Source organism: Leopardus geoffroyi, chromosome B3 (genome assembly GCF_018350155.1).
Source record: "Leopardus geoffroyi isolate Oge1 chromosome B3, O.geoffroyi_Oge1_pat1.0, whole genome shotgun sequence".
In the NCBI taxonomy this organism is placed as follows: Eukaryota; Metazoa; Chordata; class Mammalia; order Carnivora; family Felidae; genus Leopardus; species Leopardus geoffroyi.
In genome coordinates, this window is record NC_059337.1 from 80,699,741 (window position 1) to 80,719,944 (window position 20,204).

The following is a 20,204-nucleotide window of genomic DNA, read 5'->3' on the forward strand; positions in this document are numbered from 1 at the left end:
TTTTAGATACTGACACATAGACTTCCAGCATATTTTTCCTCATTCACTATTTGGATACACAAAACTTAAGGACAAGCCTCAAAGAAAGCGAAGGAGGAAGGATTGTAAATACATTTTTATATTTAGTGTGTGTGTACATGCATGTATTTCCATATGTCTTTCATCTGTAATGAAAGCCTCAGGTGAAATTTTCAGTATCATTTTTCTTTGTTACAGCTCAGTTCCAAGGAACAAAAATCCATTCCAAGAGGTAAGTTCTATATAAAAATTCTCTGCCTCTAAAAAGGAAGGAAGATGACCAGTTTGAACAATTATCTTCATCTTAAACATGGCTTTATTACAGTTACTTTCCGGTAATCTTGATACATCCAATTCTGTGTACCCAAGATTCTTTTTAAAAAATTATTAGTAACTATATTTTTCTGATGCATAAAACTACTTAAAAGAGTTTAAGCTTAGTAATAACTGACACAGTCAGTGGACACTTGGGCTGTTTCCCATAGTTTGGCTATTGTAGATAATGCTGCTGTAAACATTGGGGTTCATGTATCCCTCTGAATTAGTGTTTTTGTATTCTGTGGGTAAACTCTTAGTGGTGTAATTGCTCAGGGATCATAAGGTAGTTCTTTTTTTAACTTTTTGAAGAACCTTTTCCAGACTGGCTGTACCAGTTTGCATTCCCACCATGTATGAGGGTTCCCTTTTCTCCACATCCTCACCAATACTTGTTGTTTGTGTCGTTGATTTTAGCCACTCTGACAGGTGTAAAGTGATAGCTCATTGTAGTTTTGATTTGTATTTCCCTGATGATGAGTGATGTGGAACATCTTTCATGTAAGTGTCCATTGACTGATGAATGGATAAAAAAGATGTGAGATAAAGATACATGTGTACACACACACACTGAAATATTAGCCATTAAAAAGAATGAGATCTTGCCATTTGCAATGACATGGATGAAGCTAGAGATTATTATGCAAGGTGAAATAAGTCAGTCTGAAAAAGACAAATATGATCTGATTTCACTCATATGTGGAATTTAACAAAACAGATGAACACGGGGAAAAGAGGCAGAGAGAGGCAAACCAAGCAACAGACTCTAACTATAAAGAACAAACAGATGATTACCAGAGGGGAGGAAGGTGGGGGGATTGGTGAAATAGGTGATGGGTATTAAGGAGAGCACTTGCTGTGATGACCACTGGGTGATGTTTGGAAGTGTTGAATCTCTGTATTGTACACCTGAACTTAATATTACACTGTAGGTTAACTGGAATTTAAATAAAAAGTAAAAAAGCTGATACAAAATTAACAATTGACAGAAAAAGGAGTCTAAGACTGTGGTAAAAGTTTTATATGCATAGAACTTCCTTCTAAAATTGGATTCCAAATTTGTGAAGATACTGTGACTGTGCTTTCATTTGAAATACAATAAGCTTCTCAATAAAAATACAGTGAAGAACATATATTGGAGATTATGTAAATGCTAATTTTGTTTTTCCTACCTACAGTAAATAACCTCAAATTCTAAAAAGCCTTCTAGAGAAAGCCCTTTAGATTTATATGCTATTACTTAATTGTATGAAGAATGAGGTCAGTTTTTTTCTATACTTTTTGGAAACACATTTTTTTTTAATTGAAGTAGCATCAGGTGCTTAGGATGTGACCTTTTGCTAGCTTGTATTTTTTTACCTAAGTTGTGGAATATGCTCCAAACTAAAAGCCATGTTGCTTGAAAGTTAAAATACTGATTTTTTCAACTTACCTGTTTCTTTTTTCTGTTTGCATTTTAGGCAATTGTTTTTGTGGTGGGAGGAGGCAACTACATTGAATATCAAAATCTTGTTGACTATATAAAGGTACGTGTTGGCCTTTTAATTCCTTAAGCATTTGGTATTTCACAGTTCCGTGTCTTTAAAATACTAGCATTGTCTGGTGGCTCTTTTGATTCTCAACCCTTTTTCTAGAGGTAGTTTAAAAGTCCTTATATATATGGAAGAATGCCCATATGCTCATTGTTTTCCTATTCCTATCATGTTTCTGGCCTAAAATTGTACTTGATCTGGAAAATAATGTATCTTACTGATGTACTTGGCAGCTCTCTATCCTAATTTGACTTTACATGTTTAGAGACTTTAAGTAAGCTCCTCTTCCAAAAAGTCTACCTTAGTGAAATGATTTAGCAAACCCACTTCCCGGAATAGTAAGCACTTTGCCCCCATCCTGTTGACTTAAATCAGCAACACACTTGGAATGTCTGCTTTTTCAGCAAACAGGAGGTAGCAAATTAGCAGTATAGTGCTAGTCAAAGCCGACAGGAGCAGCAGGGACTAACAGACAACTAAGCAAAAGGATATGAAGAGCAAAAATGCCATTTAAAATGTAGGGGCAATAGAATTATCAGTTGTTGGAATGACATTTTGTAATCTTCATTTATTTGCTTAACATTAAGTAATGATCATTCCTTATGTTCTATGTTATGTAAGACTTTAAAAAGGTGGAGATTTTGGTACAAGAGGAAAAAAAAGTCACAGAACTTTATCAGGCACAATTCCTGGGATCCTATTTCAGTTGCAGAGTACATTCTTCAGAGTGTGAACCACCAAGATCTATGTAAGATGCTGTGGTCTCAGGGGAACATCCATCTTGTACAAGGAGAGGTCTTTGATACCCTCCTCTGGTCATATAGTCAAAACCAGGCTGCATGAGCAGGCTCAAAAGCAGTAAACCAAGGAAACATAACAGGAACCAGGTGCAAACCATTAATCTGTACTATTTCTGTAAACAGTGCTGACAAGCTAGTTCAAGTTGTCCCCTAATCTATCTGTGACCCTTGCAGGGGACTATATTAATCACTAGTTGATCTATTTCATTTAGGTTTGGCAAAGGGTTAGCAATATGAGTGTTCCAGGTGTTCCCAGGGATAAACAAAGGGCTGCAACAGACCAGCTGAAATTAATCCGTGCTTATACATTCCACACACCTTAGTCCTGGTTAAGCTTTCTTAATTAGACTTGTCAGCATTCTTCTTTCTGCATCTTTTTTTTAACATTTATAGAACAGAAAAACAAGAAGGATAAACATCAAAATATTAATCATTAGTGGAGTAGAGTGGCAGAAATGCAGGTATAACTTTAAAGAAACATTACAGTCTGCCAAATACTGCAGACTTGTTTTTATTCGTGTATAAGCTTCACAACTTACCTCTTTCTACTATAGAAATTTTAATTTTGTGAAATGTATTAATAAGTTGATGCTGTGTAACAGTTATTAACTAAGTGTAGTTTTTTGATCAGTTGCTTTCATCAGAAGAACATCAGACTGTCAGTGATAGGTATGTAAGCCCTTTATCTTTTACTTGGTCTCAGTTTCCTAAGTATTTTTCCTTGATTATTATTCCGCACCCACAAAAACATGGTGTGGAGGCAGTAGGACACAGGCTACTATGACTAGTCAGGCATGCAGAAGACATTTTAAGTTCCTGTATCCAAGCACTTTTCTTAACAGATCATCACTTAGGTTAATAGTTACACACTGGTCTTTGGCTCTGCTGTTGAACGAATTATTTTGTATGCATTTTAGTGGAAATAGTATCCTAATTTTGCCTCCCCAGAGGGATCTTCTAGAATATACAGAACCTGTAAAAGAAAAAGGAGGATTAGAATTATTCCGAGGATTTATCCCCTAGATGTTATTGGCGTCATCACGACATGAGTACCTGCAGATTAAATCATTCTTTAAACTCCTGGAAACCATCTTGGACCTTCAGCTTCAAATGAAGGAGGCAATTTCTGCAGGCCTTGTGGGCATGTGTAAATATAGCTCAGAGTGTTATTCTCTTGTTCTTGGCCTCTTACAAGGTACAGAGATAATGTTAGCTTTCTTCTTTTGTATTATTCATTTATTGGCTCCTTTTTCAGAGTCATTTTTACCCAGGATTTGGCCCCTGATTTAGAAGACTGTCAGATTCAGCAAAGATGACTGATCACTAGAGCTGGCAGCAGTATGAGACTGGCCAGTGCTCTCCCCTTTGTCCATTCCCAGTGATGTCCATTCCCAGTGAAGTAGGGGTGGATAAGTGCACGCTTACAGGACTCTCTGGTCCTCCCATTAATCCCAGTTTAGACAGGTGGAAATAGAAACAGCCCTTTACATCACTCCTCAAATTAGAGGTATTGTTTTGGTGTCATGTTTGCAATTGATCCATGTCCCTGAACTACAGGATCAGGTAGAGAAAAAAATTTTTTAGAAATGCAGAATAAATTTTTGTCAGTTCCTGTGTTATTACCTCTCTTCATCTCTCCCTTACTTCCCATGCAGTATCTCAACAATCTATCCACTGTTGATTTCCCCCTTTAATTACATGCCTGTCATATTTTAACACACATTCCATCATACAAGCCACAGAAAGAGATGTGCCCAATTTAGAAAATAAGTTTTTCCAAATGTTCCAATTTTCAGTCCATCTACTTTGTGTTTGGTAAAGTACATAAGTCAGTCTATTGTATATGAGGCTTCTTAGCACACTTGTTGAACTGCACCTGCAGCAACATGGGTTTCTTTATCAAATGATATATAAAAAGGGACTCTAAATTCAAACAGTTTCTGCTGAGGACTCTAATAGAGTGTTAAAGGTGTTTGCTTCAGTAACCAGATGTATAGATCCAAAATCAGTGTCTATTCTGGATGAAACCTGCTACTGTCCACCTGGAACCATAGGTCATAGTCCAGTGTTATTCTGTGTAAATAGTATGTTTTCATTTCATATCTTAGGTGTATACCTAGGAGTGGAATATCATGGTCATCATAACTTTAATGATTAACTATTTAAGGAATTGCTAGGCTGTTTACCAAACTGATTGGACCATTCTGCATTTGCACCATTGGTATATGAGGGTTCTGATATCTCCACATTATCGCCAGCACTTGTTATCTGACTTTTTGATTCTGACTATGCTAGTGGAGTGGGATAGTAACTCATTGTGGTTTTGATTTGCATTTCTCTGATGACTTAAGACATCAAGTTTATTTTCATGTGCTCATTGGCCATTTGTGTATCTTTGGAGAAAGATACATTCAAATCCTTTGCTCTCATTTTTAAAATTTGAGTTATTTTGCCTTTGTATTATTGAGGGGTTTGGGTTTTGTTTTTCTTTTTAGGGAGAGAGAGAGAGTACAAGCAGCGAAGAGGAAGAGAGACCGAAGAGAATCTCAGGCAGGCTTCATGCTCATTGCAGAGCCCTAAATGGGGCTTGATCCCATGACCCTGGGATCATGACCTGAGCTGAAATCAAGAGTCAGACACTTAACCATCTGAGCCACCCCAGTGCCCTTTATTACTGAGTGTTAAGAGTACTTTATATAGTGGTCTGTGATCAATTCTGAGTTAATTTTGCATATATTATGAAGTAAGGCCCAGCTTTCTTCTTTTGTATGTGGCAGTCCAGGTTGTCCCAGCACCATTTATTGAAAAGACTTTTTTGTTTTTCCCTATTAATAGACTTGGCAGCCTTGTTGAAAATAAGCTGACCATACATGTATGGGTTTATTTCTGGACTTTTAGTTCTGTTTCATTGATCCATAGATCTATCCTTGAGCCGGTACTATGCTCTGTAGATTACCATTGCACTGTAGTAAGTTTCATACTCCAGACATGTGAGTCTTTCTACTTTATCCTTCTTTTTCAAGATTGTTTTTGATTTCCTGGATGCCTTACACTTTGTATGAATTTTAGAATCAACTTGTCAGTGTTAGGATTCTGACAGGAATTGCATTGAATCTATACATCAGTTTGCAAAGTCTTTTCATCTTAACAGTGTTAATTAAGTCTTCTGATCCATGACATGGGATTTTGTTCTCTTTGTGTGGATCTTCATTTTTAATTTTTGTTTTTGTTGGTTTCAGAACATAGGCTTTGCAGTTTTCATTAAATTTATTTCTATGTATTTTTATGCTATTATGAACAGAATTTTTTTTTTTTAAGTTTATTTATTTTGGGAGCAAGCGAGTGAGCACACATGTGAGTAGGGGATGGGGAGAGAGAGAATCCCAAGCAGGCTTCTTACTGTCAGCACAGAGCCCAACATGAGCCCCAAACCCAATGAACCTTGAGATCATGACCTGCGCCTAAATCAGGAGTCAGATGCCTAATCAACTGAGCCATCCAGGTGCTCCTGAACTTTTTTTCTTAATTTCATTTTTGGATTACTCATTGCAATCCAATAAAAATGAGTTTTTGTGAATTGATCTTGTGTCCTATAACCCCAGTAAACTCATTTCTTAACTGTTAGGGTTTTTTTTTTTTTAGTATTTTTAGAACTTTCTGTGTAGGAGATCATGTTATCTGTGAATAGAATTAGTTGAACTTCTTCCTTAGCCTATCTGGAATGGTTTTTCCTTTTTCTTGCCTAACCACTCTGTCTAGAATCTCCAATACAATGTTGAATTGAATAGATAAGTAGCAGACCTCCTTATCTTCTTCCTGATCTTAGGGTCAAAGCATCTAGTCTTTCACCATTAAGGATAATGTTAACTATGAGTTTTTCATAGCTTCCCTTTAAAGCCATTACATTTTAGTAGCTACTAAGCCACCCAGTGTAATTATTCTCAAAGTGGTTTTTTTTTTTTTTTTTCTTATTTAGTGTTAATGTTTCCTTTGTTGTGAATTCAGGAAGAACTGGGCTAGGTCTAGGTCTTTGACATTAGAAACCCATATCAGTACAACTATGTAGTATGAAACAAAACTTATGGCTATGGCTACAAGAGTGGAGAATTATCGGACTTGGCCTTTGAGTCATACCGGTTCACACTGGGCCAGTTTTGTTGGGAAGGCAAAGAAAATACTACAGTAATTCAAACTGATCAAGTTAGCAATGATGTTAATCTAGCTCATAATGTAACTGCTATTTGGTATAACAGTGATGTATTTGATAAAATTAATTTTAAAACACTCAGTAATATTAATGAGGATGCCTGATCATGCCAGTTTTATTCAAAATAGTATTAGAAGTTCTAGCCATAACAATTAGGCAAGAATAAGAAAAGGCACCCAAATTAGAAAACTATTTGCAGATGACCTATAGAGAAAACTCTAAAGATTATCAAAAACTGTCAGAACTAATAAATTCAGTCAAGTTTCAGGATACAAAAATAATACCCAAAATCTGTTGCATTTCTATACACTAATAAACTAACAGAGAAGTGTAAAAAAAAAAAAAAAAAATCATTTACAATCACATTAAAAAAATAAAATACCTGGGAGTAAGTTTAATGAAGAAGCTGAAAGACCTGTGTAGTGAAAACTACAAGCCATTAGTGAAAGAAATTGAAGACACAAATAGGTATTCTGTGTTTCATGGATTGAAAGAGTCAATATTGTTGAAATACCCATATTCCTCATAGCAATCTACAGGTTCATTACAATCCCTGTCAAAATTCCAAGGGCATTTTCACAGAAATAGAACAAACAATCTTGAACTTGTATAGAGCCACAAAAGACCCTTAATAGCCAAAACAATCCTGAGAAAGAACAAAGCTGGAGGAATTACACTGCCTAATTTCAAACTATAGTACAAAACTACAGTAATTAAAACAGTGGAAGAGCATTGACAGACCAGAAATAAACCCATGTGGTATATGGTTCATTAACTTAAAGATGTCAAGAATATACAATGGGGAAAGGACAGTCTCTTCGTTAAATGGTGCTGGGCAAACCAGACAGCCATATGCAAAAGAATAAAATTCAACCACTATTTTACACTAGACACAAAAGTTAACGCAAAATGGATTAAAGAATTAAACCTAATACCCCAAATCATAAAACTCCTAGAAGAAAACAAGCCATAAACTCCTTGACTGACATAGGTATGGGCAGCGATTTTTTTTTTTTTTTTTAATCTCACACCAAAAGCCAAAGCAACAAAAACAAAATTAAATGAGACTACATCATAGTAAAAGCTTCTGCATAGCAACAGGAACCATCAACAAAATGAAAAGGCAATATACTGAGTGGGAAATATATTTGTAAATAATGTATCTGGCAGGGGGTTAATATCCAAAATATACAAAGAACTTACACAATTCAACACCAAAAAAATTAATAATCCAATTTAAAAATAGGCAGAGGACCTAAATAGACATTTTCCCCAAAGAGACACAGATGGCCAACAGACACGTGAAAAGATGCTCATCATCATTAATCATCAGGGAAATGCAAATCAAAACCACAGTAAGACTCACCTCACACCTGCTAGAATGGCCATTATCAAAAAGAACAAGAAATAACAAGTGTTGGCAATGATGTGGAGAAAAGGGAATACTCATGCACTGTTGGTGGTAATGTAAATTGGTGCAGCTACGGTGGAAAAGAGTATGCAGATTCCTCAAAGAAGTAAAAATAGAATTACCATATAATCCAGCAATTCCACTTCTAAGTATTTATGTGAAGAAAAAAAAACACTAACTGGAAAAGATATCTGCACCCTCAGTCATTGCAGCATTGTTTACAATAGCCAAGATATAGAAGCAACCTAAGTATCCACTGACAGATGAATGGTAAAGAAATTATGCACGCAGGCATGCATGCACACTGAAGTGTTGAGCCATACAAAAGAATGAAGTCTTGGTATCTGTGACAAACATGGATGGACCGTGAGGGCATTATTCTAAGTGAAATAAGAGAAAGACAAATCCTGTATGGTTTCTCTTTTATGTGGACTCATTTAAAAAAAAAAACAAAAAAAAAAACCCTCTCAGATATAAAGAACGGACTGGTGGTTGCCAAGAAGTAAGTGGGAGAAATGGATGAAGGGGATGAAAAGGTTAAGGAAAAAAAAAAAAAAAATGTACTCTTAAGCTAAGACTACACTTTCAAAAATACAAGAAAATTGAGGCACCTTGGTGGCTCAGTCAGTTAAGTGTCCCAACTCTTCAGCTCAGGTGATGATCTCACGGTTCATGAGATTGTCAGTGACAGCACAGAGCCTGCTGAGGATTCTCTCTCTACCTGTCTCTCACATTAAATAAATAAACTTTAAAAAAAAATGAAAATCGTTTGTGATTGAAATATAGGACATACTGGCTATACCACAACAGTGTGTATCTAAAAGATGCAATAGATAAATGACACTCTAGTGGTCTCCCAAGAATGAACGTGTTTGACAAAGGCTTTTACATCTCTCAAGAGAAGATGTACTAGGAAAAAACTCCATAGACATTGGCCTTTTGAACGTACTAGTAGAGCCAGCTGCAAAATGAAACCAGTAGCCAGTCCTTTGTCATAGAAATAACTATCTTCTTAATTTCTTCACTTATGAGAGCAGACTTTTATGTGTGGAAACATATTTATTAAAGCATAAGTATAGTTTAGAAATTTATAATATCTGGAGTGCCTGGGTGGCTCAGTCAGTTAAGCATCTGATTCTGCATTTTGGCTCTGGCCACGATCTCACAGGTTCTTGAGTTCAAGCCCCCATCAGGCTCTGCACTGTCTGTGTGGAGCCTGCTTAGGATCCTCTCTCATTCTGTCTCTGCTCCTGCCCTGCTCATGCTCTATCTCAAAATAAATAATAAGCTTAAAAAGAAATTTATAATATCTAATTGTGCAATAACCTGTTATCAGATATTTTGAAGTTAAAAGGTACATCTCCAAAAGAAATCAAAGTTCAAACTCGAAGGTATCTGGGAACTCAGTCATTTGCATAGGTTTTCTGGAACAAATATATAAAGCACACAAAAGACTTTGAATATGTGTTCCAGTAGAGAAACCTTTTGCTTCTCTTTATAGTTACAGAAATAATATGCACTAATATTCAAAGGCAATTTGCTAATAAAACTGTTGACCCTAAAAATTTGGTAATAAGTAACCAAATGTATAGGTAATTTAACTTTAAGCCACCATAAATTCTTTTGATGGAAGGTGTTTGGCTAGAGAATGAAATAGATTTAGTTAATAATTGTTACATTGGATCCAGGTATTGGTACATTTCATAAAGTTCAGTTTTTAATGAAAGGAGGAAGTATCAGGTTTATGCATAATTAAGAATAAGTTTGCACTGAAATATTGGCTGCAGTGTTTAACCCTATTCCTCATTGGATGATACAGAAAATTAGTGTTTTGGTGTTAATGTTAATCTGTAAATGCTGTAGAAGATACAAAAAGAAAAATTATGATGAGTGATTATTAAAGCTTGATGAAGGGTGCGGATGGGATGGTGCAGGGAGTGTGGACTAAGTACACGATTAATCTCCTTTGCTAGTTTATTTCTCTGTGAACCTTGGAAGCCATGGTGCTAACATTTCCCCAACCACGAATGAAATGTCCTAACTAGTGATTAATGTAGTCCGATGCGAGGGTCCAAGATAGACTGGGGGCAACTAACACTAGCTTGTCAGCACTGCTTAATAGAAAACATAAATATGAAAGAAATGAGGTGCAAATCACCAATGTTTTCTTGCTTCCGTTCTTTGAGCCTGGTCATGGATACATGATCAGAAGGGTATGAAGACCCCTCCTTGGACAAGACCGAGCTTCCCTGCAACCAGAGTATCTGCACTGTAACTTGAGATTCACAAATGACAATAAAATGTGTTCTGTGCTACTGAGATGGGATCCTAGGGCCTGTGCCTAGAATATTTGGACTCTTCTAATGTTTCCCTTTGCTTTCTTTATCCTACTATGCTATGACCTCTACTTTTATTAATGTCTTGAGTAGATCCTGACATTATATGACCCAGTTATATGACCAATCCTGTGTAATTGTTATAAGTGAGGTATGACTGTTTTTGTTGTTGTTCTCAGAGATGGCCATCTAGAACATTTATTCAGCCAACCAACTGTGTTTATTCAGCTGATACATCACAGAGAACTGTCTTGCTCTTGTATTACAAAAACATAATTATGTTTCTTGATGAATTATCATATTTGCTTTGTTATGGAATAAACTTTTCAAATTACAGAAATGAATTTTCTTTCAAGTACACAATACATATAATAATTACAGCATCAAGGACTTACAGAATTCTTCAGTAGAAGTTTTGACTGCTGTAATTGGGTTACATTATTCTGCCAAAATTATGAATGAAATTATTGTAAATCCTATATTGCACAAATGAGACTGCAGTGACCATTCATGCCATAGTTGTACCATATCCTACTGTCAGCATAACAAAACTAGCGATGTTTTCTTCAGGTAGTACAGATCTTATGTTGGAAGAATGTTGACCTAAGATTTTATAGATAATCGTTTGTGTGAAACGTGGCAGTCACTTTATTCCATGCGATTTTAGAATAGACATGTGTATACTAAAATTCAACAACCTCTTCCCTCGCCCCCCAAAAAGACTTTGAGGGGTAACAAAAAGTCTTAATCATTCTTCTTGGTAACATTGAAAGTATAACTTGTTACTTGTATCTGAGTTCTCTTATTTTTACAGGGGAAACAAGGCAAACACATTTTATATGGCTGCAGTGAACTTTTTAATGCTACACAGTTCATAAAACAGGTAAAGTGTACGTTGGTAGTTTGTTTCTTGTAACATACCATAACTTGGTGATGATATTTTTCAAAAGAGCAAGAGAATCATCATACTTATTTGAACCAACTGAAGCCAAAAACCATAGGAGCTATAAAAATGTAAGGTTTTAACATGGACTACTATAAAGAAAATTCTGATAATTATTTCAATTGTCCCAAATCTTTGAGAGGATAAATTCAGAAAATTTAAAATTTACAACAGTGAAGTATATACCTCCTAGGTGTACATTCCTGGGTTGTGAGATATGTTCACCTGAATAACCCAGATTCCTGTTCAAGATACAGAACCATCATACCACAAAGTTCCCCAGTCAATCCTTGCCCTTATTCAGTCCCCAAGCAGGTCTTGATATTTTTCCACCATAGATTATGTAATGTATTAGAATAGGCAAAACTAAATGGATTGTTTTTTTCTTGGGTGAACTAGAGGATTCTCAATTTAGTTAATTTTTTTTAATGAAGCAGATGTTTATGCTGATTTGATTACTTTTATTAAATTCTTTAGTTTTTCTTTTTTAAAATCATTTAAAGCCATAAAATTAAAAACTCTTGCCAAACACTGCTTTAGCTGCATTTCACAAATGTTAATATATTTTCATCACCATGTTTTATATATATTTGGGGGGGGGGGTTGGTTGTATATTTTTAATATACTTGGTGGGTTTTTTTTAATCTCGTGTGATTTAGAGATGTTGTTTTCAAGTGTTAAGGGGTTTCCTAACTATCTTATTGATTTCTGATTTAATTCCCTGTGGTTAAAGAACATTCTGCATATGATTTCATTGTTTCAAAATTTATTTAAGTATCTTTTATGGTTTCTCTTACTGAGCACTTCGTGTGCACTTCAAAAAGAACCTGCATTAGGCAGAAGTGGTAAGAAGGGTTCTGTAAATTTCATTTCGGTCATGGTAGTTGACAGCATTACTTAAATCCTCTGTGTCTTTATTGATGTGTGGTTGTGTGGGGGTTTTTTGGTCTAGTTCTGTCAGGTATTGAAAGACCAGTATTAAAATCTCCAGTTATGTTTGTGGAACTGTTTTTCCCTTCAGTTCTGTCACTCTTGCCTTTTAGTTGTAGGTCAACTTATTGTTAAGCTCTGTTATTAGGTACATACAGATTGAGGATTGCTGGGTCTTCGTGATGAATGCACCCTTTCATTATGCAGTGTCCCTCTACATATCTGGTAATACTCTTTATCTTGAAGTCTACTTTATCTGACATTAATATAGCCACTCTAGTCTTAAGGTTTGCAGGTTATAACTTTTCCATCTGGTTGCTTCAGCTTGCCTATGAATTCATATTTAAGGTGTTTATCTTGCAGATGGGATATAGTTGGAACCTGTTTTTTTTTTTTTTCAAAACCATTCTGACCATCTCTGCCTTTTAATTGGTATCTGTTGGTCGGTTAACATCAAATGTAATTATTGATATGATTGGGTTTAGGTTTACCATTGTACTGTTTGTATTCTACTAGTCTTCTGTTAGACCTTCCTCCTTTCCTACCTTCCTTTGTATTACTTGAATGCTTTTTTATTTTAGCTGTATCTCTATATTATTAATTTAGCATTTGCTCTAGAGATCACAATATATACATCTTTAACTTCTCATAAACTAGAGTTAATATTGTACCACTTGCATTCAATATAGCATATAGACCCATTCCCTCAGCCTTTATTCTGTGATTGTCACATATTTTACATCTGCATATATATCATTAACCTCACAAGACAGTACACAGTGTTACCATTTGTATCACTTCACTCATCTGTATCATAAAGAAGCCTTTCCCTTTACACAGATACGATTTTCAGTGTTCTTCATCCCTACCTTTAGTAGATTTTGATTTCCATCTGTTGACTGCAAAACTTGTTTTAACATTTACTGCAGCTCAGGTATGCTAGCAGTGAATTCACTTAATTTTCTTTTATATGAAAATATTTCACCTTTATTCTTAAATATTTCTGCTGAATATAGAATTCTGGATTGACACTTTTTCAGAATTTTAAAGATACTATTCCACAGTCTTCATTGTTTCTGATAGGAAGTCAATAGTATTCAGATCGATACAATTTTATATGTAATAGGTTATTTTTCTCTGGCTGCTTTCAAGATTTCCTTGTCATCTTTGGTTTTCAGCAGTTATGATGTATTTATGTATAACTTCTTGTGTATTTATCTTGGGGATCACTGAGCTTCTTAAATCTGTATGTTTATATCTTCACCAGATTTAGGGAATTTTCTGTGCTTTTCGTCAGATATTTCTGTGTTCAATTTTGTCCTCTCTTTTTGGGACTCCATTCACCTGTATGTACAACATTTTATATTCTGCCACAACTCTCTGAGGATTTGGGGTGGGGGGGTTGTTTTGTTTTTAATTAATTTTTTTAGTAGTCTCTACACCTAATGTTGGGCTTAAATATAATTTAAGTTGTACTATCTCCAGATTCACTCTTTGCTTTCTTATCTCTTTTCTACCATTTGAATAATGTTGTATTTACACCATCTCAAATTTTCATTTGTTTTTTTTTTTTTTTTTTAATATAGTTTGTGTTTTTCTGGTTGGATTTTATGTCATTTCATTGTGAGCATATTTTCTATTGTTTCATTGAGGATAGTTGTTATAGCTTCTTTTAAACCCTTGTCTATTAATTACAACACATGGATTATCTATCTCAGTCTCTCCCCTTTCCCCCTAGAGAATGGGCCCAATTTTTCTGTTCTTTCATGTATTAGTTTTAGATTGTATCCTTAACATTGCTGTTTTGGAAACTGAATTCCATTTCCCTAAAGAGTGTTGATTTGGGCCTTTAGCTGGCAATTAACTTGGTAAAATTCACATGTCAAACTCTGTCTCTTGGGCAGCAGCTCACATCTTGCTTGTTAGTCACTCTCATTTGTGCCTGGTTCAAGGTTTTTCACCATAGATATCAGAAAAGTTCATGTGCAAAATTTAGGGCTCCCACACTCTGGACCTCTCCTTTACTGGATTTCCTACTCACCTTCAGAGGCTTTAGTTGTCCCCATACTCTGGGTCGTTCTTGAGGTTAAGAGCCACAGAACTCAGCCAGTGCGGGTCTTTCCTTCCAATGTCACCTCTGTTCCCGAACCTGCCAGCTTGCAGTTGTTCTCCACTGCCTTCAGGTAGTTGGTTTTTGCATGCTGTTTAAAGTTTTAATTGCTATCCCTGGGAGAATTAGTCCAGTAGGAGTTTACCCAGCCTTCCAGAATTTGAATGCCTTTTTTCTTTTTAATGATGTTTTAGAAATATCAAATTAATTAAAATATGTGGAGAAGTAAACTGTCAGCAGCGAAGTTGTACGTGAAAGTTTTCTTTACATTTTCATACTGAGTTAATATTGATTTTATTCTCAGTGTTTTTGTTTTCCATTAGTTGAATTTGTACCTATATAATGTTGATCCATTTTTTTTTTATTGTGACAGCATTTATTATTACTATTCAGTTTTAAATGAATTTCAGTTGGTGGTGAATCTTGAGGAAAACTTATTCTAGATACAAATGCAATGAATGAAATAATGGAGCTTAGATGTTACCATGATTAAAGAGTACATTTTTAAGGTATATTTCTTTTGTGACTAAAGTAAAGCTATTTTTATGTTTTGTTTTAGCTGTCACAACTTGGACAGAAATAACATAAAAGAACCTTAATATGAGAAACTACTTGGATAAATGTAAAGACAAAAGTCAAAAGAGCCAGATGTTTTCTTCTTCGTATCAGTGTCCTAACATTGAAACTTAGAGTTAATTTTTAAGGAAATTCTATACTTAATATAATGTATACTAATTAAAAGAATAAAGCATTTCAGAAATAAATTTTTAACATTGTACATTTTCTTTCCTGTTACGTTTGACAAAAGAGAAAGTACTTAGGAAAAGTTCTGCCTGAATATAATATTAAAATATTATTATAATGGATTTGTTATGACTGAAACCAGTGAAAATTTAAGAATTATGCAAATATTATTAAAAAAATAAAAAGAGTGCCTGGGTGGCTCAGGTGCTTAAGCATCTGACGTTAGCTCAGGTGGTGATTTCACGGTTCATGAGTTTGTGTCCTGCCTCAAGTGATCACAAGACCTGCTTCTCTCTCTGCCCCTCATTCACTTGCATCCTCTCAAAAAAAAAAAAAAAAAAAAAAAATGCAAATGTTACTTGACTAGTTAATGAATCTCCTACTGGTATTTTTTTTTCTTGTATTCACTTGAATAGTAAAATTACCTCCCCGTGGTTTTCTGGTCTGCCATGTTGCCTCTAGACTTTACAGTACTTACTTAAAGTCTCTTCTTCCTCTAGCACACCCAAATACATCTTATCACATAAAATCCCTTCATTATATAATGACAACAACTAACATCTAGAATGGACAAATACAAAACATTTGTCCCATGAAGATCTAAAAAATATGGAAAATTAAGTGTTAAATTTGGTTCAAACCTTCCTGGTATGCAGCACCAAGAAGGAATGTTGATCAATCATGAAACTCAGCTCTAAGAAAAAAGCAAACCAGTTGCTCCAGAGGAAAACCTCTTACTCCTCTCAAGGCCAGGGAGTTTTGCTCCTAATGAGCCTCATCAAGAGGAATCTCTAATGTTACAGATAAACATCCAGATAATAGATAAAACAGCCAGATTCACGAGACCGACTTTCTCTATTCCTACCCCTCAGGAGTCAGTGCCATCATACAAAGCACAGGTCAAGAAAAAGAGGTCTCTTTGGGTAGTGACCTGCTAACCTGACTTGGTCCTGGGCTATAACATAAAATCTGTTTGGGCTGCTGTAACAAACTACCACAGACCAGTGGCTTGAACAGATTTCACATAACTTGGGAGGTTAGGAAATCCAAGATGAAAGTGCCAAAAGCTCAGTGTCTGGTGAGGAACCCTGTTTCTGGTTTGCAGACAGACATCTTGATTTATCTTCATATAGTAGAGAGTCCTAGTCCCTTTGTCCCCTTATATCACGGGGGCTCCACCCCTGTGACCTCATGAAAACCTAATTACCCCTCAAAGGCACCACCTCTAACTACTATTATATTGGGAGTTAGAACTTCAACCAAAGAGTCTGTAGGTAACACATACAGTCCGTAGCACCACATCATCTGCCAAAGTGATCAAAGTGGTTCATGTTCGGGGCTTGAGACAACAATGTTCATCAAGGTGATAAGCTCCAGAGAAGATAAAGCAATGTCCCAGTTTCCTTAGTAACAGAGAAGTTAGACTTTAACATATGTTCAGAAAATATTTTTTAGGTTAAAACTTCACGAAAGACACAGGAGGTGGTCTCTCTTCATGTTGTGTTTGCAGCCAAAAATAAGTTAGAAATAGTGTCCTCAATGAACAATTTTTTTCAAGTTTGCCTCAATTCACTTAAGACCATTGCAAAGGTTCCAAGAAACGTTTCTATGGGGCCTGTAAAGATTTGGGGCCCTTAAAAAAAAAATCTCTGGGGAAACCTTGGCTTTTCTCAAACTGTCCACAGCCTAGCCCCATCTGTCCTGGTGTGAGTTCCCCAGCAGACCATCCACAATACGGCCAGGGTCACTGTTGATGCTGTCTTGGGCTGGCAGCTCAGCAGGTCCGTCCCCTCAAGCCCCCAGCGTGGCTGATTCAGAAACCAATTTTATCTGCCCCCGAAAATGATTCTTAGAAGAATTGATTACAGCCATGGTAAAGCACAGATCAAGGGTAGAGGTCAATGGGAAAGGGAAATGCTGTGCCTGATGATTTACAAAAGTTACAGCAGTTAATCCTCACAACAGCACTAACAGGTAGGTGGTACAAATTTTATAGATGGAAACAACGCTCAGAAAGTTAAATACCCTGCTCAAAGTCATAGCTGGTACATGGTGGAGCCAAAGATGGAATACACATCCCTGTGCTCCAAACCCATTCCCTGTGCACTGGTTGAAATCGCCTAGCTGAGGAAGCAGAAGGCTTTAAGTCTTGCCAAGCCACTCCAAACTGATCAACCTGACTCCACCACTTCACCTCTCTCTTTTCTCCGGTGTGGAATGAGGTGTACAGAGTAGGGGCATCTTATGGCAGAGCCTTCATAGTAATGCAGCTCACCTGGGCCAGCCAGCTCAGGGTGTTCAACCAAACAACCATCTTACTACTGAGCTCACACACATGAGCTGGCAGGAATAGCCACCTGACCAATAGAATTTGAGTAGTTTGGCATAAACATGGGAAAGATCCGATTCACTTGGCATAGATGGGGCTCTAAACTAAAAGGAAAAGGCAAAATAAAAAAAGGATTGAAAGGAAATTCAAGTCAAAACAAAATCTGCCTTGAAACGGAAGCTTCCGTTTCATCTCCATCAGGTAACTTTGTACTATAATGAATTATAAGACAAACTCACATCCAAGTAGGCTCACAATCATGACCGTAAAACTTATGGTTTTTAGGTAATAGTCAAAAGAATTTGAAGCTAGGTGTGAAGATTTAAATTTAGTTAAATATATCCAGGTCAGGTGGTGGACATTTGTAGAAATTTTTAATTTTGTTAAAATTGCAAGGCACAGAGCAACCTGGCTCTACAGGCTGATGAGACTGTACTGATGTGACATGGGACTAAAGAAAGCAGTAACCTGAATTTATCATTTGTTGTAGTGACCACATCGAAACAGACTAAGCAGAACTAGGAACTATTCAACTTCACTTTGTTCTATTACTCTGGGTTCAACACAATCCTGGAATTTCAAAAATTGATATCCAAAGGGATCCCTGAATGTTGAGTATGTACCAGACTTTATTTATAGCTGTTTTTACAAGAAAAATCTCGATGGTTCTAAATTATCAAGCATCAGCCCCATCAACATGGCTCAGTTTCAGTAGGAATAACTGTGCTGAAAAAGCAAGCTCTGTGTACCAAGATGATGTGGTATCCTAAGAATCCAGAGACAGCCACAGGAATTCTAAGATCTCCTGAAGGATTATGGCTGACTAAAATGCTGATTTGCATATCAGCATCATTTTCCCTGATTTTTATCACCCCAATCTTATTCATATTTCTCAGGTGGAGCTAACTATTCCTGACAACAAAAATTGATAAAGGGATAGGTGAGTAGTTAAACCCAGCCAATGAGAAGCTATTAGTTTCCTGCTGAGGTCACTATTTGAAAGGCTCAAGAGAGCCACTGTCTGCCAGACTTAAACTGGAGGGCCTTATAATGAGGCTATAGATATGGCCACAAAACACCTGAGAATGAAGACAGTGCAGAGCTGTCACAGAGGTGACATCATTTGAATCCCTGGGTCTTAACACTAGTGTAACTTGAGTGTTGCAGCCAGCAGCAAAGCCTTGAAAGAGATACTAAATCTAATGGATGATTTAAACATCCTAGAAGAGCCAGAGAAATGCCAACCAAAATATAAGAAACATTGATTCTCAGACATTGAACATCAGAAAGCACAGAGAAGGGAAGCAATCAAGATGCATCCTACAACTGCCCCATTTTCCTGGTGAGATTTTTTTTTCAGGTTGCAGCACAGGCTCCTTGAGTTGCTCAGAGCTAGGCATGTGGGTAAGTCAAGGCAGCTAGCAGTCATAAGGCAGGATAATAGGGAGTGGAGAGCTCTAGAGATCTGCCAAGGGTCTGATGAATGCCTGTGAGTGCAGGTGAGGAGGAAACCACCTGAGGCCAGGGAAGGAACCACCTACAAGGATCACAGGGAGGAGGAACAATCTTTGCCCAAGTGGGACCAGGAATAGTGTCTGTTCCCATCAACCAGTTACCTCATAATTCATAGAGGATTAGCGAAAGTACTTAACAGGCTTTTGCCTCAGAGCTGGGGAATATAAGCCCTAGACTAAATGCTATTTTGGTCCCACCTAACCTTAAAAGCAAAACCCCAAGAGATCAAACTGTTACAATTAACCATGTACAAAAAAGCCTAAAAACAGAGAAATAAAAAAATATCTAAACACTGAACAAAGTAAGTTTAGTGTCTGCAATCCAACTGAACCTTACCAGATAAGACACAGGCAATAAAGCTCATCATGAGAACCTTTCAATAGAAACAGACCCAGAAATGCCACAGATGATAGAATAGACAAAGACATTAAAACAATTATTAGAACTATATTCCATATATTCAAGAAGATAGAACATTTTTTAATAGAGAAAGTATTTTTAAAGGCCCAAAATGGACTTCTGGAAATGAATAACTTAAAGATCTGAGAGGAAAAATCTATTAGATCTATCTGTAGAATAATAACATTTATAAATTGAATTTAAAACTTAAGAAGAACTAAGTTTTTCAGATTAAGTTTAATGAACCATCAACTTTTTAAACAAAAATAGCTCCTTCAGTATTTCTTTGTGACCATAAACTTACACTGACAGAATCAAGACATACCTGAAGCTTTTTTGTTTTTTTTCTTTCCAATCACCTGTTTCAGTAAGTTCACTTTTTGGCTTAAGACCGTTTGAGAGAACTTCCTGCCATTTTCCAGGAAAAAAAAAAAAGACATGAAATAGTTGACAAATTCTGAACAATATACCAGTCTAACTGGCTTTGAGGAAGCACATTCTATTTCACAGAACTGCTGAAACTGATGCTGAAGTAGAAATGGATTCAAAATTGAGATGTGCCCAGAGAATACAAACCACAATTCAAGAACTCTCTTGTCCGTGAGAGACCAGAAT

At 36.2% G+C, this 20,204-nt stretch overlaps 1 protein-coding gene and 1 long non-coding RNA gene across 3 annotated transcripts in view; one reads left to right on the plus strand and one right to left on the minus strand.

Moving 5' to 3' along the window:
* Nucleotides 1-15,366, plus strand: part of SCFD1 (sec1 family domain containing 1) — a 114,616-nt gene extending 99,250 nt beyond the window's left edge. For both annotated transcript variants that reach the window (XM_045450596.1, XM_045450597.1), the window contains 4 exons: nt 217-250; nt 1,794-1,859; nt 11,434-11,502; nt 15,162-15,366. In XM_045450596.1, the coding sequence (XP_045306552.1) occupies nt 217-250; nt 1,794-1,859; nt 11,434-11,502; nt 15,162-15,185 (193 nt within the window). In that variant the 3' untranslated portion in view covers nt 15,186-15,366. The remainder of the gene's footprint in view (nt 1-216; nt 251-1,793; nt 1,860-11,433; nt 11,503-15,161) is intronic.
* Nucleotides 3,536-20,204, minus strand: part of LOC123583505 — a 101,694-nt gene continuing 85,025 nt past the window's right edge. Inside the window, exon 3 of the long non-coding RNA XR_006704914.1 lies at nt 3,536-3,638. This is a non-coding gene — a long non-coding RNA (uncharacterized LOC123583505). The remainder of the gene's footprint in view (nt 3,639-20,204) is intronic.